Consider the following 21,107-nt stretch of genomic DNA (forward strand, 5'->3'; position numbering starts at 1 on the left):
ATAAATATGAAGAATTGGATAAAAAATAATGGTTATCGATGTCATTTGACTGGCATCATTGGACCCCACATGGCAACTCATCAGACTCTATTTGATTTACCTCTATGAATTTTATTTAAAATGTCTGATACTAAGAAGCAGAAAAAAAGTTTAATTAAAAAAAAAATAAAGGCACATAAAGTTAGGCTGTCTAATCTGTAATCATTCTGTAATGTTTCAGGAAACATAGTTATTTGACAACTTCTTCATTTTTGCCTTTCAATTTTTATCTATGTTCATCCAATGTTCACTCGGGTAGAAAATCTGAGGATGGTGGTAAAGGAATAGTAATCATGAATATAATAAAAATGGGCTTTGCACAATCTTAATTTATTGACTGAAGGGCTGTAAGACAAATCTTAACTGTCTCCATCGATCGTGATAAAATTGCATTTATCTTAAGCATGTCAATCTGAAAACATTATCAGCTCATGTAATGAAAAGCTTTAGGGCAACTGGAGGGAGAGTGTTCAGACATGTATTCCTGCACTAGTTACAGAGTTATATTTGCTTTATAGGAAGAAAACAACAGTGACAGGTACTCAAAGAAAAAGAAACAATATAATTCATACAAATTTAGAAGAAAATATTGGAACTGGGTGCCTGAATGAAGAAGATAAACAGAGGAAGACTGTTTTTCACAGTATGGCAAAAGCAGGCTTAGGGTTTGCAATCAGTAGCAGAACAGTACGCTGGCTTACCAAGGCAGAGAAGCATACAACTACACTTTAAAATTATACTTATGAATAGTCCTGGTGACTTCTGCAGGGCTTGATTCCAAGCTTTTTGAAATAATTCACAGGATTTCCTGTGGTTCCATGGGCATTAAAGCCTGTCCTAAATATTGGCTGAGGAGGTAGATGATGCTAGATGGATTCTGCCACATGTATGCATTTCCGGTTTCTCTTACAAATGCTTACATTTTATCAAAAGTTAAAATTTAGTATGTTCTTTAAATCAGATCAAACCACGATTTATTTTTTTTTTTATGTTTATACTTTCACTTCAGTTCTCAGTAAAATAAAGCAAATTATTTAATATTTCAAACAAATATATATTCTGTACCTGGAGATTAATGAGCCTGGGAAGAATTATTATTATAATGCTGGGTATATGATTTTGACAATTAAATATATATATATTTTTTTAGTACTTCTGGCAAGGAAATGGATTTAATATTCTTAAATGCTTAGAAAGGTTAAGAAATGAAATGCAAATGTATTTCTCTGTTAAGCCAGTACATTTCCATCTAAACTGAAGTGAAAAAGTCAGTACAGTGGGATCTCTTCAGATTCACTCAATGAATAATATGAAAACCAGCATTCCCAGTGCAATTGTTCTTTCTCTTCCAGCTCATTAACTTTCCATCTGTAAGCCTATTTGGAGCTTCTATTACACAGTGAATGGTTTTCCAATTTATGACACATTCATTCATTCATATTTTACTTACTGTCAGTAATTAAAAGAACACTTCTTTTGGCTCTAAAGCTTAATTTTTATTATCATAATTAAGTTTATATCTTAATTCCACTTAATTTTATTGGAATTTTAGTTCTGTGGGTGGCAGAGGAATTGGTTCAGCCTTCTCAGCGTTACACTGGGATGGAACTGAGAGACCTCCATTTTCTACAGAATCGTGAGAAAGAAAAAACTGTTTGTATTTCATCCAGGTCTTCTGTTGTAATCTGAAAGCTGGTCCATGTGGTAGGACTTGTTTCATAGCAGACTTAACTTCAAATAAAACTCATTTTCAGGAACAAGTCTTGGAATCTAAGTGTTCCCAGTGTTCCACCATCTGAACATATCCATACACACATACTCTCAGACACATTATCGCTAGCAAACACCCACTCCATCCTGCACAAGCCTGATGTTTGCCAAGTCTTACCTCCTGTGGCTAACTTCTGTACTTGCATGTACTGTGCACTCCTGTTTGTATCTCTGTTTCTTCTCAAGGTGGCATAGGAGCCGTAGCTATGAGTTAAGCAGATCTCTTTTCATGTTTTTTTCTCTTGCATTCTCTTTTTGGGTGTTCTGGTACCAGAGCTGGACAAAAGCTTGGAGAAGGTATAGTCTTTAAGATAGATGCCAGCCTGTGAAGTGAAGGTGAAAATCTTGAAGACTCACTTTGTTTGCAATGTATGAAAAAAGAATATTACACTTTCTTAGTTGCTTTTTCATACAGATTTAAGAAAACAGAGAGGATTGCTTTTCCTAGCAGAGGCAGCTGTGGAACAACTTGATGTTCCTGCTTTTCTCCCCCCAAAACCCAATGGGGTTTGGATTTTGGAAAGTCCAGCTCAACAACAACCCCAATTATTTTTTTCAGAAGTGAACTGAGCCAAAGACTAGCTTAGTGTTGTGGTGCCAGCAAACTATTTGGATAAAGGCCCATTTCTATCCATTTGGAGATTTGTATACTTCTGTGTGGGTGACAGATTTGTTTTCATTTTTCTGCACAGTGCTTTCATTTTGTAAGTGCTTTTAGCTGTGAGTGACTGTGGGAGGCATGTAACTGTATTATTTAAAATTTCAGAAAGTAATTCTGCTAACAAATTAAACTAAATGCAGATTGCAGCACTGAGAATTCTGACATTATGCCCTTTAGTGGTGGATCTGCTAGCAGAGATGTGTTTTCTTCTGTTGCCTAAATAACTAGTTCTGATTTACTTGTTTGGACATTTGTATGGAATTCAAATGTAGCAACTCTAAGCCAAGCTGTCTTGTCCATTCTGGCATGTTATTGGTCCATTTTACTGTTTTTTTCATGAGGTTCTGTTCTAAGGCTTTCTTTCCCCTCTTAGCTTTATATTCTGTTTTTTTTTTTTAAATCCCCTCTCATTTCCTTTCTTAAATCCTTCCCACCCTTGTATCATTGTGTCTCTGTCAGTAGTATGGTCACCTGTCATCAGAAATACTCTATCATTTGTGCTTAATTAAAACAAAACAACCACACCATGACTCAAGTGAATGTTAAAAATGACTTTCCAAGATTCTTAAAGATACATAAAAACATTAATAAATATAGTTTTGTATAATAGCAATAACTTAAAGGAGGGCAGAATTTAAGACAAAAGGAGGTTGTTCTGGTAATCTGGTCTGACTACCCACAATAATTTAACCCAGCAGTTGTGCATCAGTAGTAAATGTCATTATGTTCCGTTTGCAAATGGCGATACTAAGGATTTCAGTTTCTTAAAAGTCACAAATAAGGTGTTAGAAATAAGCATCTCAATCTTCTTTCTCTGAACCAAGGAGGCATGTTTTCTCCCCCCCCTCCCCTATTGAGTCGTGGCAAGCCAATTCCGTCAAATAAAACTAGATACATAATTAAGCTCTAAACTGGGGCGTAGTTTGAGGTTGCCAGCAGGTTTTCTTCTTAAAGATCCAAGAGAAAATTTATTTCTACCGTTGTTGATTACACTGTCAGAACATAATTTATCACCAGAGAGCAAGAGGAAAGTTTCCACTTAAATTCCCATCTTCAAAATCTCCTCAGAGTTCGCATGCTGGGTTAGGAGGTATCAAATTTTATCTGATGTAAACCACCACAGTTTTTAGCTTCCTCTAGAATTAATAGTTTATTCTCACTACCTTCTATCTTCCTAGGACTTTAAAAATAAAGTTTGTTCCTGCAATTAATTGAAAATCTGATGTCTGTCCCACTTTTGCACTCTATGGTGATGCTTTTTTCCTATCAATTTTCAGGGGATTTCTCCTTTTGAACACGCATGGCTCTTCTCAATATTCTGCACTGCTGACTTTTTTTGCCTCTGGTTTCTGGTTCCAAGGATATCCTGCAGCTGTTGTGGAAAGAGTGTAAGTAAAACTTAAAGTGTACAAAATCAGACACTTTGGTGTAGTGTCTGTTAACCCAAGTCCAAATTAGTTACCTTAATCAGTAAGGAAAGCAAGAAAACTCACTGCTACTTATTTTGATGTGAAATAGCCAGAAATGAGCAAACATACAAACCCACATTTTCTCATAAATAACAGTTCTCTGTGAGTTTTCAGTAACAGAGATGTTGGTGGGCTTTTTTGCTTTGTTTTGTTTTGTCTTTTTTTTTTTTTTTTTTAATGCTTAATTCAAATGCAGCCTCACCAGAACAGTAGCATAGGTATCTGAGCAATGAAACAACATTTATTATAGAATTACTATCTTCAGAATTCACTAATATTCATAAGAATTTTTTAGAAGTCCATAGCTTCCATTAAAATTATTTAAGAGAGAGATGTGTTCTAATGTAAAAAAGTTTGTCTTCTGTAAAGTGAATGCATGACCAAATGAAACATCTGTTGACTGGTCTCTTGTGCATTTCTCTGTGGAGATTACAGAGATTATTAAGGGAAACTGGTTCAAAGTTCAGGTGCAGCAGTGGCTGAGCCCCAGCTCTGGACTGTCTGGTAAGGAGCTTGTCTCCACCAGGAGCTCAGCACTGCCCTTCATCTCTTTCACCGTGCTGGCAGGGCAGGAAGGATTAGTGAGCATTTTGACAGATAGGCTTTCTTTTTTGCCTGACCTTTTCTCAGTGCGTAAAGTCTGAGGTGGTCAGAAAAAGGCTGAGATTTCCCAGGGCAAAATGAAGCCAATAGGTCCCAGAGCACAAGCAGCTCTGCCGGTCTGTTGTCCCAATATGGGTCTCGCTTACTCAGAGGGTGCCTGTGTAATCAGCTACATGCCAGCTGCAGCCAGAGCCCTGGGGCTCCATGTATCCTGCCAGCAGTTTTCTCAGTTAAGTAGGCATTGTTGACCCTGCAGGCAAAGTCTGATGCCAAGATGCTGTGAATTGTCTCTGTTCTTGTTTTTCCAGATGCGCCTGCGTCTGTATCCACCAGCCTGGACACCTCCAGGCAAACGCTAATCATTGCAATGGTCTTTCTGAGTTTTCATTGGAAAGGTTTTGCCACTAAGATGTCATAATGGTAAAAAGAAATCTGAGAAAAACAAGGAGTTTCTTTACCGTTTGTCAGAACTACTCTTTTCCAGTACAAAAAAAAAAAAAAAAAAAAAAAAAAGAGCATGCATTCCACACAGTGTATTATAGGGAAGGAGATGAGAAGGCACAGGACCTTCTGATACAGTGTTAGAAGACAACTAAGTAACTGCAGTTTGTTGTCTCTCTCCAAACTGTCTGTCTAGACTTTGGTAGGTATTAATATTTTTCCCTTAGCATGGCCTGGTTTTCCTCCTCGAAAGGCTTATAACTCTGGCAGTGTAGTTATCGTGTCAGTGATCCACTTACTGGAGGGCTTTGTGCAAGGGACAACCCAAAAGAGATGTCTAATCTCTGTCACAGATACTTACTGCACCTCCAGCCAGCCATCTGCAGGACCTGGCTTCATCCTGACATTCATTCTCATTTCCTGCCAGTCATTCTGCGTTAGGTTTTGAGTTGACCTCTTTGATTTGGAGTTATTTATTCAAAACTTCTTTGGGTTCCAAGTAGAAATGAAGTCCCTAAAGTTACCTAGAGTTGTTGGTTGATGTTATTACATAACTTTCAGCCAGCCACGTTGCAGATCTGCACTGGTAGGTTTGTACCACAAGCCTTTGTGCTACCTACTTTCTCAATAGATATCTTCACAAATTGCTGTGAATATTTCATTTGTGCCTCTGGGGCTGAAATTCATTAGCACCTGTCAGTTGCTGTTTGCTTGTCTCCCATGAAATGGGTCAGTTATGTCAAAGCTGTCCATGATTTATGACTCAGAAATGACTACAGCCAAAACTGGCATCTCTGGTGGCAACAGCCTCAGCAGGATGAACAAAGAAACTGAAGAACAATAAAGTCTGAGGTAAATTGACAAAAACCTAAAGGAGCTCTGACATTTTAAATCTCTTGAGAATCTGTTTCAGGGACATTGCTAACTTCTTATTCCCACTTGTGAAGTGGCAATCAGTAAAGTAAATATTCATCACGGTACTTGGGTATATTCTGTTTCTTTGGAAATGGGATTATATTTTTCTAACTCATTTTGCTAATTGGAAACTTCCATTATTAAAACTTAATTATAAAGAAAGTTTTTGTACGAGCATATTTACAGACCAGGCTGAATTTACCGGTTATTTCATCTCTTTTTTTTTTTTTTTTTTAAATTGAATTGCTGTTAGTAGTTGTCTCTTGTAAGCTTAGCAGAACATAGAAGATGGACACCAATGTGTGGTCTGTCTTTAGCATGTGTATAGAAAAAGATCAAGTGGTTGTTATAAAGTATAATAATTTCTGCCTGCTTGTGAAACGTTACACTGGGCTTCTATCTCCTCCACAACTGTAACTTCACCTGATATTAAGTTATGCAAGTATTCTTTGATGAGTTACCTCTTTTATACAAAATTAATGATAAAACTGTAATTTTCTTGCAGTGATGGATGTCCATTAGTTTTTTTTATTGTGTCTTGGGAATTTGTTCTCCAAAATAGAATTTTAATAGTCCTTAAATCAACTAATATCCATTTACCAGCCTTTCAAGATTAACTTTTTAGGGTAGAGGTCTGACTACTGTCAAAAAAACAACTTTTGATGTTGGTTACTATCTGTTTTCTGATTTTGTGTCCTATGAAGGTTATGCTGAAATTCCTTCAGTATTTTCTGGGGTCCTCAGATTTCCTTGACTGCAGTCAGTGATGTTTTTTGCTTTATAAAGACAAGCAGAAGGTCCATTAATCAGTAGGTTTTTACTGAGAGCAGGAACATGGTAAGTTTCAGTGTTAGGTACAGCATCTTCAAGATTTTGAAACTGTAGATCTGAAATTATGTGCCCATGGAGAAAAGCATCACTCACTATTTGTTGAAAAGCCTCACAGAAGATATCTGGATGATGCATATGAAGGTGGTTAAGGATAAAAAAAGTCAAAATATTGTACGGTTCTTCACCCTTTTGTATAGCCCAGTATATAACATATTTACTGTTACTAGTCACAGGCCATAGCTTCATGTCAATTTGACAGTGCAAAGATGAAGGCTGTCTGAATTATGCCCTAAGAAGGCATAATTCCCCTCCCAGTGAAGACTTCACGTTGCTGATGACTTGTCTCAAGACTTCTTTATTCTTCTTGAGGGAGATTGAAACTGCTGATGTTTTGGACCCAGAGGACCACTGTAGAGGTGAACACCACAGGAAGAAAAGCGTTAGATACTTCGAAGGTCATGTACATCAAATAGGTTAATGAGGATTTTCTAAGAATATTTGGACCATTAAAACAGAAATGGGACTGTTTAAAATTTCTATCTCAATATTTATGTGTTTCCCTATTACTCTTCCAAGATTTTGAGTGTAACAGTTTCATATATTTCAGATTAATCTATTTTTTACTGAAATACAGCCACTGGAATAAGTGGAATAACTCATTACTTTGGTGAGGCTCTAAACATTCGCTACTTTGGAGAAATTTTTGGCCTAACTTAAAACTTCTTAAGACTCAACCTTTTCCTGAATGTTTTGATACCATTCAGCTAAAATCTTCATTAGAGTTGCTTAATGGAGCTGCTCACAGAGTTGAAAAAAAAATACATATAGTAATTTTTTCACTCAGATGAATTGTCTTTTTGATGTGGTAAATACCTAATTCATGGCAGCTTTCTAGAATTTTAAATCAGTAGGGAAAAGCAACAGAAGTTTGTTGTCATACTTGAAATAACCTGTTATTACATGTAACCATTACATTAATTTTAAACTTAGTAATTCAACACAAGCCTCCAATATAACTGATAAGGACTGAAATCTATTACAGAATCACAGAATGTTATGGATTGGAAGGGACCTCGAAAGATCATCTAGTCCAATCCCCCTGCCGGAGCAGGAACCCCTAGATGAGGTTACACAGGAAGGCGTCCAGGCAGGTCTTGAATGTCTCCGGAGTAGGAGACTCCACAACCTCCCTGGGCAGCCTGTTCCAGTGTTCTGTCACCCTCACTGAGAAGAAGTTTCTTCTCAAATTTAAGTGGAAGCTTTTGTGTTCCAGTTTGTACCCATTACCCCTTGTCCTATCATTGGTTGTCAATGAGAAGAGCCTGGCTCCATCCTCATGACACTCACCCTTTATATATCTGTAAACATTAATGAAGTCCCCCCTCAGTCTCCTCTTCTTCAAGCTAAAGAGACCCAGCTCCCTCAGCCTTTCCTCATAAGGGAGATGCTCCACTCCCTTAATCATCTTCGTTGCCCTGTGCTGGACTCTCTCAGTTACTCTCTCTATTGCTGCTGATGGTAGGCAATACACAACTGTGAAAAACCGCGATCATGCTAAACTTTGGAAATAAACACTTGGTGATGTAAAACCTCAGTCACACCTATATCAGCTGCAGTTTGACAATGTGTAATGGACCTCATAGAGGAGTGGATGAGAAAACATTTATTTTTATCTCAGTTTTTGACACACTAGAACTGCATTCAAAGCAACTCTGCAACTGGTTTTGTTTGCTGTAGGACCACCTGTATGGTGGTAGGCCCTTGCCATGGCAGCTTCTCTGGCATCAGTACTCTGAGCCTTCAAGCTTTTGCAGGAAAATAAGATATATCCATTTTATAGGCAACTTGTAGAAAAAAAAATGATGTTTTTTCTAAGAGAGCAGCTGAAAACTGTTTATTTTAATGCAGGTGTAGTGGATCACTACCTGAAGAATCACCTGGGCAGAAGCAGGAGGCTGGTTAAGGACTGTAGAGGAGGAGCAGGAACTCAGGAAGGTTTGGAGGTTGTGTGCCGGACTAAGGTATGTGCGAGTTTTAGGCTCTGGGTGGGATTTAGTTCTTTTTCTTGTAATTGGAGAGAATAATGTGTTTCCTTCGGCTCTTTGGAGTTCATATTGTTTGGGGTGCTTTGGGTGATTGGAATAGTGGTATGGGACTGTTTCTGATTCATTCCCTATCTGGCCTGACTCTCAAAAAACATCTGATACAACATCAAGGTCCCTCTAAGCTATACCTACAGCTACTGCTCTACAAGAGTTTTTAGGGTAGTAGAAAAATTACTTTGTGTTAGTGGCAGCCCTCTTAGGAAAAACATAGGAAGGGGTTTGTTTGCTTGTTTATTTTGCTGTTTCATTTCTTTGCTTATCCCATCAATGATCTCTTACTATAAGTAAATTCACTCAAAATACAGAGCAACAGTAACAAGGAGTTGGAAACAGTAAGGAGGGTTCTAACCTTCTAATGATCTGTGAAAATGTATTGCATTTCAGGTCAGCCCAATAATGTGTTTAGACTGAGAGTCGTATTCATTTAGCTTAGATTTTAGGATTAAATGGATCACTGGATCAAAACTTTTTTTTTTTAATAGTGGTATTTTTTTTGTGGTGGTAGAATATAAAATAATCAAATTAGTAAGGGTGATATAATATTTCCTACAGTTCCTTAAAATGTGGAATTGCTTTAAGTATTATGTAGCTCCAATTGAGAGGTGGTTATTCTGATTACGATTTCTAGTGTTGCCTGGGTTACTTTAAGAAACATAACTAGACACTTTAGACTTAGGATAAAACTGCTATATTGAGACAGCACATAGTGACCTTGTGGTTTATTTTAATTAAAATTTTCCAAATGAAGCACACACTCTGAATTTTACACAATTTTATTGTGTAAGTGTTAAGCTTCTATCATTAATCTCCCAAGTGCTTTAACTCCCAGGACTCTTCCCAAACCATGCATGTGTCTCTATTGCATGAAGTTTGACTTTTGTTTTATTTGCACTGAAAATATGTTCTGAAGGAGATATTCTCTGTTGAGAATGTCACCTTTTCATTTAATCTCTCTGAAAATCAGAACTGTAAAGTATTCCTCTTTTATTTTTAGTGCAATATTATTTCTTTGGAAATCAAGATATTCCCCTTATATTGGAGGTCAGCTTACAATTGGTGAAGGAAAGTTATTTGGGAATAATAATTTCTATTTAGTCTAATTTATCGGGAGTTATTAGAGCAATTTGGAAATTTTCAGACCACTTTTCTGTTTACAGATGAGGAAATTGAGATAATTTTAAGTTTTGATCAAGAAAGTTTTGTAATAATGTATTCCTGTACCTTTTTTTGAGGGATAACTTCTAGAAGTGTGTGGAGTGAGCATGACTGCTGAGAAGCCCTCAGGAGCAGTGTCATGCCAGAGGTATCTTAAAGCCAAAATTAATAATACCGGGAAAAGTAAGGTGGATTCATTTATGTATTTATAATCTGGTTACTAAGATATATGTTCTATTGAGACTCTCTCTAGGTCTTAACCTAATTTCTAGCTTTTGGGCACACGGATTTAGTTCAGGACTAAAGGTGAATATTGTTTCAGTCACAACTCTGGAGCACTGAAGTTGAATATTGCTGCAGTCATAAATCTGGGCTGTGTTGATTCTGTTCCAATTAGGAGATAAGCTCAGTGAGATTGCTTTCTTCCAGATTTCTCCCTGTTTTGGTGGGGTTTGTTGTTGTGTGTGGTTGTATTTTTTTTATTCCCTCCCCCCATCTAAATGTCATATGTTGACAGACAGAAATAAGCAGATGGACCATGGAAACGGTTTGTTTGTCCTTACTTGCATAACTAGAAATGATACTAAAGAATAAGCTTGTTTTATTGTTGATGGAAATCACCAGGCACCTCTAAAGGAGTTTCACTCAGAGAGAGATGTCTTTAGGTGATTTTCTCCTGGAAGGTGTCTATCTCCTTCTGCTACCTGCAAAGGCTTTGGTCATTGGATCAGTCACTAGCAACCGAGGTTAGGATAGATGAATACTCCAATGTATACAGTTGAAATTAATAGAAAAAAACCTGCTTAATTTGGTTCCAGTTTAATTTTTATAATATATTTTCTCTACAAACTTCAGAAAAATGCTAGATCTATTTACTTTTCTTGGGGGTGAGAGGAAGGCCAGCTCTTGTTCTGAGAGCCATTAAGCATAATTAGCACACTAGCATTTTCATTGCAATAAGGGGTGTATTATTGAAAGAAATGTCCCAACTATTCCTGCTCACTGTGTGCCCTAAAGCAGAGCAGCTGTTTAGAGTGTAAAATGGACACCTTTGCATGAGACTAGAGCAGAGGAAAAGCTCCAGGAGCACACTTAATACACCTGGGCTGCTGCTTGGTGTTTGGTCCGTGGGATCAGGCTGGAACTAGTTTAACACCTTGTGAAATGCTTTTGGTCATGTGATGTAATAATTCATGTTACATAATGAATCTGGTCCTCAGCCCCATGGGTTTCACTCTACAGCTCTGCTCTTGTGACACAGTGCTACTTGATAAATTAGTTTCAGCTGAAGAGGGCTTGAAGGACCAGAGAGCTGCTTACAGCAGAGAACAGAACAAAAATCCTTGGTATTATAGAATAATGTGATGGAAAAAACACTTTCCTATTGACTTGGAGAGACTGTGTGGCAGCAGTATGTTCTGAAATCTGTTGGAAGTTTTGGACTGGAAAGCAAATGCTGGGAAAATCATTATTCCTCTCTTGCTCCAATTTCTCAGAAGAAGCAGTAGTGGGTAGGAGGAAGAAATGTGTTTTTTTTGTCTGATCAGAGTTACTTTATGCCAATGTACGGTTTTGTCTTCTAATAGGATACTACTTTATGAATTAGAAACATTTTAGGTATTTTTCCCCCCTCTTACTTTGAAGTTGAGAGAAGGGAAGTTCTGTTGTGCTCTTGACAGTTCTGAATTAAAATATTTTTTTCACCAAACTTCATGTGCTGAGATAAATTTTATTACATGATACCTATAGGGATTAGATTAGTCTTTCGTGTCTCCCCTTGTTTTCTTTCCCTTTTATAGTAATCTGTCAGCTCTTCTTGAATATGATATGGTCCATCATTACAATAATAGAAATTATACTACCAGAAATTTTCCTGAAGTTTTACCTTATTTCAATCTGTAATGACCTAGGATGTTGACCCGATTTTTATCTAGTTAATCACACTTCACATTAACATTGTGGGTTTTTTCTTTACTAGTTTTAACTGTAGTGTTCATGCTGTACACTGATCAATATATTAACTTTGGTTTTAACCTCTCAAATGATTTTACTAATTTCTTTTAGCAAATGGAGACGGGTAGTAATGACAGTTACCTAGAATTATTTCTAACCTAATGTATTAATAACTTAGTCCTCTCTCAAGTTAATTATTGAATTAATGCCACTCAATGGGAACCAGATAGTATGCAATTATTTCCTTTCACATCAAAGTAAAGAATTCTGTCAATTCTTGTTAAAAACTGGTCATTTTTATGTTACTGATATTGCTTGACTTTCTTTTACTTTGCAGAACTCATTTAGTGTAAATTTGACAATTAAAAACTAGAGTGGTCATCTGATAAAACAACTAGCATATTTTGGGAGTGGGGTCTCAAAACAAAGTTTTGGCTGAATAGCTGTGAATTATTTCAAAAATACCATTTTGGTGATTTTTCTTAATGATAAGCTAAAATTCTTCCAGCATAAACAAATTTGGAGAATTGTTTGTATTAAAATTAATGATGTATGTAAAGCTGTATGTTAGGAGAAAATGAAATGTGTGTTAAAGGTACATACACTGGTGCTGTAATGCTTCCAGCTCTGATCACATATACAGTTGTTACAACATGGATATTTAAAGGTTATATTGAATTTAGTGAAATTTTTATTTCTCTGAAGATGTGACTATGTTTTCTATTCGGTAAGACTTTTCCCTGAAAGAAAGTTAGTTGTAGCAGCAAAATTTGTACACTGTTTTCAGATGGTGAAACTAATATTGCATTGTTTGAGTTCTTTCCTCTGTTTCATGTGTTGATAATAACTGGCTCTGCAAAAGCTTAATGGAAACTCACTGACTGCAGTCCACTTTCTGCTTAAGCAAATAGCTTTCTGTTGACATAAAAAATAGACTTAAAAATGCAAAACTTCTCTGGCCTTCTTTCAGAGTCTGTTTGGAGTTCTTTGTAAGAATTGTTTCTTATAAATCTTAGGTTAAATATCTGTAACTTTTCAATAAATTTACTTAAGTGGAAAGGCTGAGAGGGCAGTCTTTTTTTCACTTACAGAAAATGTATTTTGTCCTGGCTTAAATGAAATGAATTAGGCTAAGCCAGATAAATCCAGTATTGATGTAAAATAAAGTTTTTTTATTTTAACCTTCTTTTTTTTTTTTTTTTTATGAATGCTTGTTTGTTAAAGTAATGTAGAAAATAGAAATTCTACTCTGCTTGTTTTCCTTTTAGTCTAGCTTCTCTGCAAAATGCATCTGCTGCTTTAAAAAAAAACCCCTTTTCATTATTGCCCATCCTTCTGCTTTCCTGACATGCTGCATATTTTTATTGGTTTATGAAACTTCATTCTCTCTCTGTTTCTTCTTTTTCTAGATCTTGATTATTCTGCTTTCAGGGTGCTTCAGTTCAGTACTTGGAATGTTTATAATTTTGACTTTCTCTGCAAATTTTTTGCTTCCAAATAATGTTTTTTCCCTTTTGTGTATTTCTCAGACCTGTGAAAAACTGAGATGTTCTTGTTGTTAATTGACAAGAGGGCTGACTTGTTGCACTTGTCAAGAAACTCTCCCTACTTGTATATAGCCACATAATTGCAAAAAATACACCTTTTCTTTGGTTTTGCACTTTTTGTTAGATCTTCACTGAAATACTTTTTTTTTTTTTTCTTCACTAAAAATCTTTGTGTAACATCCTGAATGCTTTCTGAATATTGGGCATGTTTCATCTGTTTCCACCCATAATAGACCTTACGGCAATTCTGACTTGTTTGGATTATGCAATTTTGCTTCATATTAGAGCTTTCATATATAATAAACTTGGTAAAGGATACGAGTTCCTGCTGAAACTCTCTTACTCACAAAACTTGTGTACAGATTTTATGCTAAAGACAGAGCAGGAGAACAGCTAAGAACATTGCAGCAGAAGATTTAATAAAATGGGAGAAAGCCGAGAGACTGGGAAATCCTGTTGTTGTGAAGTACAACAGCATGAGAAGGAATTTCAGAAGATGTAGGGGAAAAGGAGGAGTAAGATGAAATGTGTGTTGGAGAAAATAGATTGGAAAACAAAGCATCTGAGTAGCGTAAGACATTTAAGCCTTTGCAAATGTAGTAATATGACATTATATGGAAGAGTTATGGATTTTTTTGTGTGTGGTGTTTGTTTTTGGTTTTTTAATATACCTAGAAGCTTCTAATCTAACCTTTACTTATGGAGGAAAAGCAAGCAATTCAATGATACACATTATTGATGAACTCAGATGTGTGTATCAATAAAATCTTAATTCATTTATTAGTAGCTCTGCTTTTCTCCAGGAAATTTTCCAATCAGCTCTATGCCCTGAGGACAAAGTGTTAAAATAAAGGACATAAAATGAGGTCCACAGAAAGATAAAATGAGTGGACTTGAATCAAATCAGCTGTAAAATGCTTTCTAGGCAGAACTGAATTTTTATTACAATAAACATATGTCTGCCTCTGGTGTTGGAGATATGGGAAGTTGCACCAAAACTTGGACTGCCAGCCTTCAGGCAGTGTTGGAGCAGTGGTCTTTGTACCCTGACAAGACACTTCCTACATTATGAAAATATGGCTCTGCGATGATCAGTATGCCTCCTGACAAAGGTTGTCTGTTTCTCTTTGTAGATATGATAGTACTTGTCTTTCCTTTTCAGCATGTTCCAGTTACAGAGATATACCTTGCCTCCATTCTGCTCACCAGGGCTAACAAGCAAATTAAAGGTATGTGCAGAGGTATGTTCCCCTGGTATATTCCAGTTATTTGATCTGGGGAATTTACAGGTTAAGAAATCTCCAGAGCTGCTGGCATCAGTGCGTACTACAAGCTGCCACTTGGGCAATTGTATGATCCTTTTAGTAAAGTAATGCAAGTGTGTCATAAAAGTAATTACTTTTTTTTTCATCCCTCTATTTCTATTAAGGGAGTGTCAGGTTTACATGATTGTCAGCCTAATTTTGTCTGCTTTTCACAGTAATTTGCATTAGGCTAATGCTGTCCTCTAACTTTTGCAATAATTTCTATCCTTTTCCTACTATCTCTCCTTCCCCTGAGTTTAGGGCATCTAAAGTACTTGAGGTACTTCATTAATATAATTTGCCTGTTTTCTCATGTTGCTCAGCTGAACAAAACAAGTTGTTTCAATCTTCTTTCACAAGATTGGCTTTTTGGACTGGCTGGATATCTCTCACCACTCCCTCACCTTTAATTTGAAGATCCTTAATTAATCCGTGTAAAAGCTTTAACAGAACTGGTGTGTTTTGGTGAAACACAGCTGAGAAATTAAAAGTTGATTTTTGTATCAAAGAGACTATAATTCATCACATTGGTTTCTGTCTCTTGTGCTGGTAGTCCTTTGTATGAGGATGTGTCAGTAATGCCCATCTGCTGGGTGAGCCCTGATTAGCTTACCATGTAATGCATCATAAATCTATTTACACAATGCAAACAGCGCTCTTGACAGCTTAATAAGCAACTGTTGTGTCACCTCTGACTATGCATTTTTTCTTCTAAAGATGTTGTTTCAGAACTAGTCATTATGAAAATTATAGGGGGGGAAAAGGATTATATCTATTACTAAATAACCTTGGACAGAGACTGGATATGTTGATAGGGTAATATATTTGAGATTGGTATTGATGGTAGTTTCTTCTAAAGGTGGATTCTTGCAGTGTTAATTATTATTATTTTTGATGAATTCTGGCTGTGCTTGTTTATATGATAATATTGTTCACTGTTCATAAAAATTCAGATACAAGATCCTAAGTATCTCTATTTATTTTTCCCTAACCTTTAGAAATACTGGTAGCATAATACAAAATATGATTTTTCCAGAAAATACAGGAATATAGTAATTTGGGAAGTTTTTGTTAATAGTTCATTCATGCAAATTGTGGTTGCAGATATGATTCCATTAACTAACAGATACTCTAAAATAATCCTATCATTATCTACAATTGTAGCCCTAGTCAAGAATAAATAGGTACCACTTTCAACTATTGGCATCATATGTCTATAGTCTGAAAATTCTAATTCATTCTGTAGATCTAGATCAGTCACAATCCCTTGGATAAAAAATCAGTGTTTTCTACATTTGATGCACAAAATTCATAAGTTTTGTAAGCATTTGCCAGCTCCCACTGAAAAAAGAGAGACCTTTATGAATCTTGATCACTTCGTAATTCTGCCCTGTTGTCATGTTGTTTTCTTATCTAATGAATTTGTAAACTTTCAGGCAATAAATCCAATCAGCAAGTTAATGATATACACTTGACTTGCATATCGTGCATCATTTTTTTTTTTTTAGTCATAAAACAATGTTATAATTAGGTTAAATATTACCCAAAGACACATCAGGTTGAAAGGCACAGCTTTGCAGAAGCCACATTTCCCTTAAGCTGCAGATTTGGAAAGTGAGGTTCTAAAAATATCTTTTGGAGGGATGTTTGTAAATACAACTTTTTCAAAGACACTTCACGACCAATGCTAGATGGTTAAAGTAGCTCTTTTCCAAGCAAAAGCTTGGATAGTAGCATAGCCCATGAAGAGATTCATATTCTTCTGTGCGTTGTCCTGTTTTGCTCTGGTAGATACTCAGTTACCTATAGGAAGTGAATGCCAACGTACTGATGGCTCCGCTGCTTCCTCTGGGGAACTGTGCATTTTCACCAACCAGCATGGAAACAGCAGTGACAAGAAACAAGGTAAGTCTCAGTGGGCTTTATCACAAGTGGGATATGGTTCAATATCTGAGCATGACAACAGGGCGAACTAGGGAGGGATTTTTTTTTTAATGTTTAAAAATATTCAGGGTGTTGTTTTCCCCCACCCTTTTCTTCATTTGATTTTCTAAGACATTTCTTCCTGCTTCAGTTTTGTTTTTTCCACTTAATTTTTGACTTCTATACAGTGCAACTCTTTCATAAATCTTAATATGTATATTATGTAGCAAAGTGACTATTTCCACATACATATAAATTCAATGGAAATTTAACAGGCATTATTATTGTTATTTTTCTTTAATTAGTGGTAAAATTGTGTGCTGAAATTCAGATTTCATTTGAAATACCTATGCCAAGGTATAAACAACAGTTTTGGTTGGGTTGGTTTGTTTTTTTCGGTCTGGACAAAGTAGAAAACTTGCTTGAATTCATGAACGGATAGTCCTAGCTTAATCTTTGCCACATTCAGGGGCTATGACTACAGGGGCTATGACTGCTGTTGTTTTCCTTAAAAGAAAGATCTAAGAAGTGACAGTGAATTTTAACTGCTACAGTCTGGGTAAATTTACACCAGAAATCTACTTCTCCCAGAATACTGTAACAGAAAATCCTGCTGCGAATTATTTCACATGATGCATGCAATAGTTCTGCTCTTTGAGGAACTTTGCTCTGGAATACAAAGAAGAGCTTGGATTTATCAAAAATTCTAATTTTAGCTAAGAGATTGTCCAAGCTCTTCCACTTACTGTGCAATAAAGGAAGCTACCATAGTTGTTGGCTTTCTGAGGTTTAGCTTTCAATTTAGATTGTCTTTAGGTGAGCCTGTGTGTTTCTGTGCAGACTAAAAAGTCTTAATTAGAACATGTCAACAATCATTTAGCGCAGCTGAAGTCTTAGAACAGCTACTTAAATCCAGATTCCTCAAATTACAATTGTGTGCCCGGATACCTGAGCTTTTTCTTTTGTCATATTAACTCCCTGTTTTGCCCGAATGTGATGAAGATATGTGCTTGAAACTGCCCAGAATCAACTCTAGGATACATAGGATTTGTTCCTTTGCAAATAAGACAATTGTTAAAAGTGTATTGGATGCCAGTATTTTTTTTTTTTTAAACTTTTTTTGAACTGTATGAAAATATATGAAATGCCAATGGCTGGAAATGATGCCTGTTGAATTAGCTGATGTGTGACTAACCCATTTCAGGTTGGCATATTTTTTTATCACTTGCACAAATGATGATTATACTGTGTTTCGCTGCATAGCCTTGAAATCCTTCATTGTTCTTGGTTTATCTAGAAAAGAGCATTTCCTCTAGGAAACATTTTCTGTTATGATTGCAGAATATGCAGCAAGAGATGCATTCTTCCATTAATTTTTATGGACATTTATTGAGATTATTGCAAAATTATTTTTCTACTTAGGTTTCAGCCCTCTAATCTCATGTTCACAACAGATGCCTAGTGTATTGGGGGATTTAGGGAGGTTTAAGGATGTTTCTGTACTGAAAATCTGAGAATTGTAATTTCAGATGATGTGGTTTTATCTTCATTCTGTATTTCATATGTGGTTGGTTTGTGCTTTGCTACAGCATTGGAAAAGGAGCAGAATAAACTCTACAGTCATTTTTTAAACTCTGAACTACTATTGAAAAATATTCACTAGGGGATGAATAAATAGCTATCTACTCTTAAAAATATTTTGCTTCCAGAATATCCCAAACTGAAATTTTATGCACACATGCAATTGAAATAGACCCTTAAACTGTAGTCTGTTTCTGTGAGACTTGGATTTTTTCCTTAGAGGTTATTTAAAATATTTGTTTTGTTCACAGGGAATTCTAAAAAAATCTAGAATATCCCACGTGTTTCTTCCTTTTGGCCATTTCCTCTCTAAGCAGTGACTTTATCCTTGTAAATTTATCTTCCAGCAAATTTATATTGGTTTGCTTTCAAGTTATATTTTCTGTGAAAACTAATATTCCCTTGGAAAATAATAATGAATGATCAAGGATTTTTTTTTTCAATTTAAAAAGATTCCATTCTTGCTATTTTGTATTTTACTGTGGGTTTGTTTGTTTTGTTTTTTGTTGTTTTTTTTAATCTATGACAAAATTCCTAAGGAAATATTGAATGTGATTTAGTGCATTTAATGTCTTATGAAGCAGATATGCCTCATCGGGGTTTGTGCTTTATGATGAACCACTGACATGCTTTTCAGCCACCTAAAGAGCTAAGGAATAAAAGAAGCAATAAAAAGTTAGTTGATGAATCAGCCAATCTGCACATTAACTTGAGTCTGGAATGCTTGTGTGAACTATATCTATTTTCCCCTCTCTCACTTTATAATTAACTTGCAGTAAGTTGATGTGAATATGAAGGCCATGAAATTGGACATCATAGTGTGACTATAAATGCTGAAGTTGCAACTTCATTGAAAATGATTAGTGAACTGTGATAATATAGAATAGACCAAGAGCATTAACAGGGGGCTGGAGTGAGCATCAATTTGAGAGAGACTGTGAAGGCATTGTAGCTCTCATATCTAACTAGAATCCTGATTAGAAGGCAAAATCTTAACCTATCCTCCTCTGCTGTGTAATAGAAAACTCAGGTGAACTTAAGGATTCTGCACAGTGTATTAAATCTGCACACAGTCCCATGTATCTGCCCTTCTGCTTGGGGTGAAGTTGTAATAGGCTTGCTCTTTGCAGATGCATCTGAGCAGTCTTTTGATTTTTATTTATTTATGTGTTTATTTATTTGAGTCCTTTCACCATCAAAATAAATGGTTCAAGGAATGTGGCTGTCTAGCCTGTCAGGCACATGCAAGCTCTTTCATTCAGCTTTGATGCAATGGAAGAAGGGCTGTCTGACAGCGGAGCAGAAATGAACATGTCCCTCCCTCCAGTAAGCAATTGTTTATCTGGTCACATACCTACCTCAAATTCCCTGAATGAATGGTACACCAAACTGGGTCCAGTGCCAGAAAGACATGTTCTGCCTTCCTTTTCTAACCCATGCTGCCCTACAGGGGGATGCAGAAGGGGGAGAAACTGTCCTTCCACACCATGTTGCTTTGTGCAATGGAAGAAAAAAGGTCAGAGGAAAGATAAATGGGTGGGCTCTGTCATTCTGACGACTTTTTTTCAGCTCTTTTCTGAACAGTGTGGATTCTGCTTTAATGCAGCAGTTTAGTAAAGACAGAACTGTTAAACTTTGGAATATGTCACATGATGACAGCCTCACCTTTCTGTTATTAGATCCTGGGGAATTTCTAAGACTGGGATTATATTCTAACTTCCTGAAAAATGCAAGTTGCAAAATAGAGAAATTAACAGTAGTGAAATGAAACATTTTTCATATCTGGTTATTTCCTGGGTTTAAGTCTTTGTTTTTCTGTGCAAGAACCCTGGATAAACAGAGGATATACTGAAATTCTTCAGCTGATAGCTGCACTAAATTCCAAGAACAGCCTCTGCATAGAAACTATGCTATCTTGGTCAGTTTCCTATAAGTAGGTAGCTACAAAAATATTTGTGAAGAAAAAGATGTATGTTATAGTTATATAAGTGGACTTTTGGGGGGTTTGGTTTGTTGGGAGGAGGGCTTGGTGGTTGGTGTGTGTGGTGGTTTGTTGTTGTGTGTTTTTTTGTTTTTGTTGTTTGTTTGTTTTGTGTTCTCCCAAACATTCATTCTCTCTTGTTTGTGTTCCACTGCCCTGTTTCTCTTTGTAGCTTAACAATTCTGTTGTTTTTTTACTTTTTCTAGAAGTCCATTTGGAGTGTTTCTGTGCGTTAATTAAATAGCAAGCAATGGTAACAATATATCCCTTTGCTGCTTTTTTTGAGGTTTATTTTTTTGCTTGTTTACTTTAATTCAGGTTCCTCCTGTGAAAAGTGTGATTTTGAAACTGATCTATGCGAAGCTCTTGATGAATTGAATTTGCAGCCTGGGTGGATAAGAAGAAATGGTCGAACTGGCATGGGACCACCATACTCTGACCACAATGGGAATGACAGTGGTAAGAATCCTTTTGTTCTTTGAAGGAACCATAGCCCCTTACAAGTTATGTAGGTCTCAGTTTTATTTGCTTAATTTTACTATATTCCTCAGAGTTCAATTGGATTCTGCCACATGTTTTTTGAATGCTTGTGTCCAGGATTTTAGGTAATGGTAATTACAATAACTCAGAATTCCAGAAAAAAAGACTCTATTCCAGAAAGCAATTCTTGTTATCATGGAATCAGTCATCAAGGATCAAGTTCATCTACCCAAGTGACTTTTACCTGATTTGGATATATTAGGTGACAATTTCAGTCTTGATGGTTGCAAAGTTTAGAAATAAGTACTGAGTCCCACATTTTGAGATGTATTTTGATCTCTTCTTGGAC

General features: G+C 36.2%; 1 protein-coding gene across 1 annotated transcript in view; it reads left to right on the top strand.

Moving 5' to 3' along the window:
* MALRD1 (MAM and LDL receptor class A domain containing 1) overlaps window positions 1–21,107 on the top strand; it is a gene marked incomplete at both ends in the record, with an annotated part of 293,532 nt that overhangs the window by 26,897 nt on the left and 245,528 nt on the right. The window contains 4 exons of the mRNA XM_082044615.1: window positions 8,638–8,750; window positions 14,652–14,718; window positions 16,585–16,698; window positions 20,597–20,737. Of these exons, the coding sequence (XP_081900741.1) occupies window positions 8,638–8,750; window positions 14,652–14,718; window positions 16,585–16,698; window positions 20,597–20,737 (435 nt within the window). The remainder of the gene's footprint in view (window positions 1–8,637; window positions 8,751–14,651; window positions 14,719–16,584; window positions 16,699–20,596; window positions 20,738–21,107) is intronic.

This window comes from Streptopelia decaocto, assembly GCF_964273445.1.
Source record: "Streptopelia decaocto genome assembly, chromosome: 2".
Taxonomy (NCBI): Eukaryota; Metazoa; Chordata; class Aves; order Columbiformes; family Columbidae; genus Streptopelia; species Streptopelia decaocto.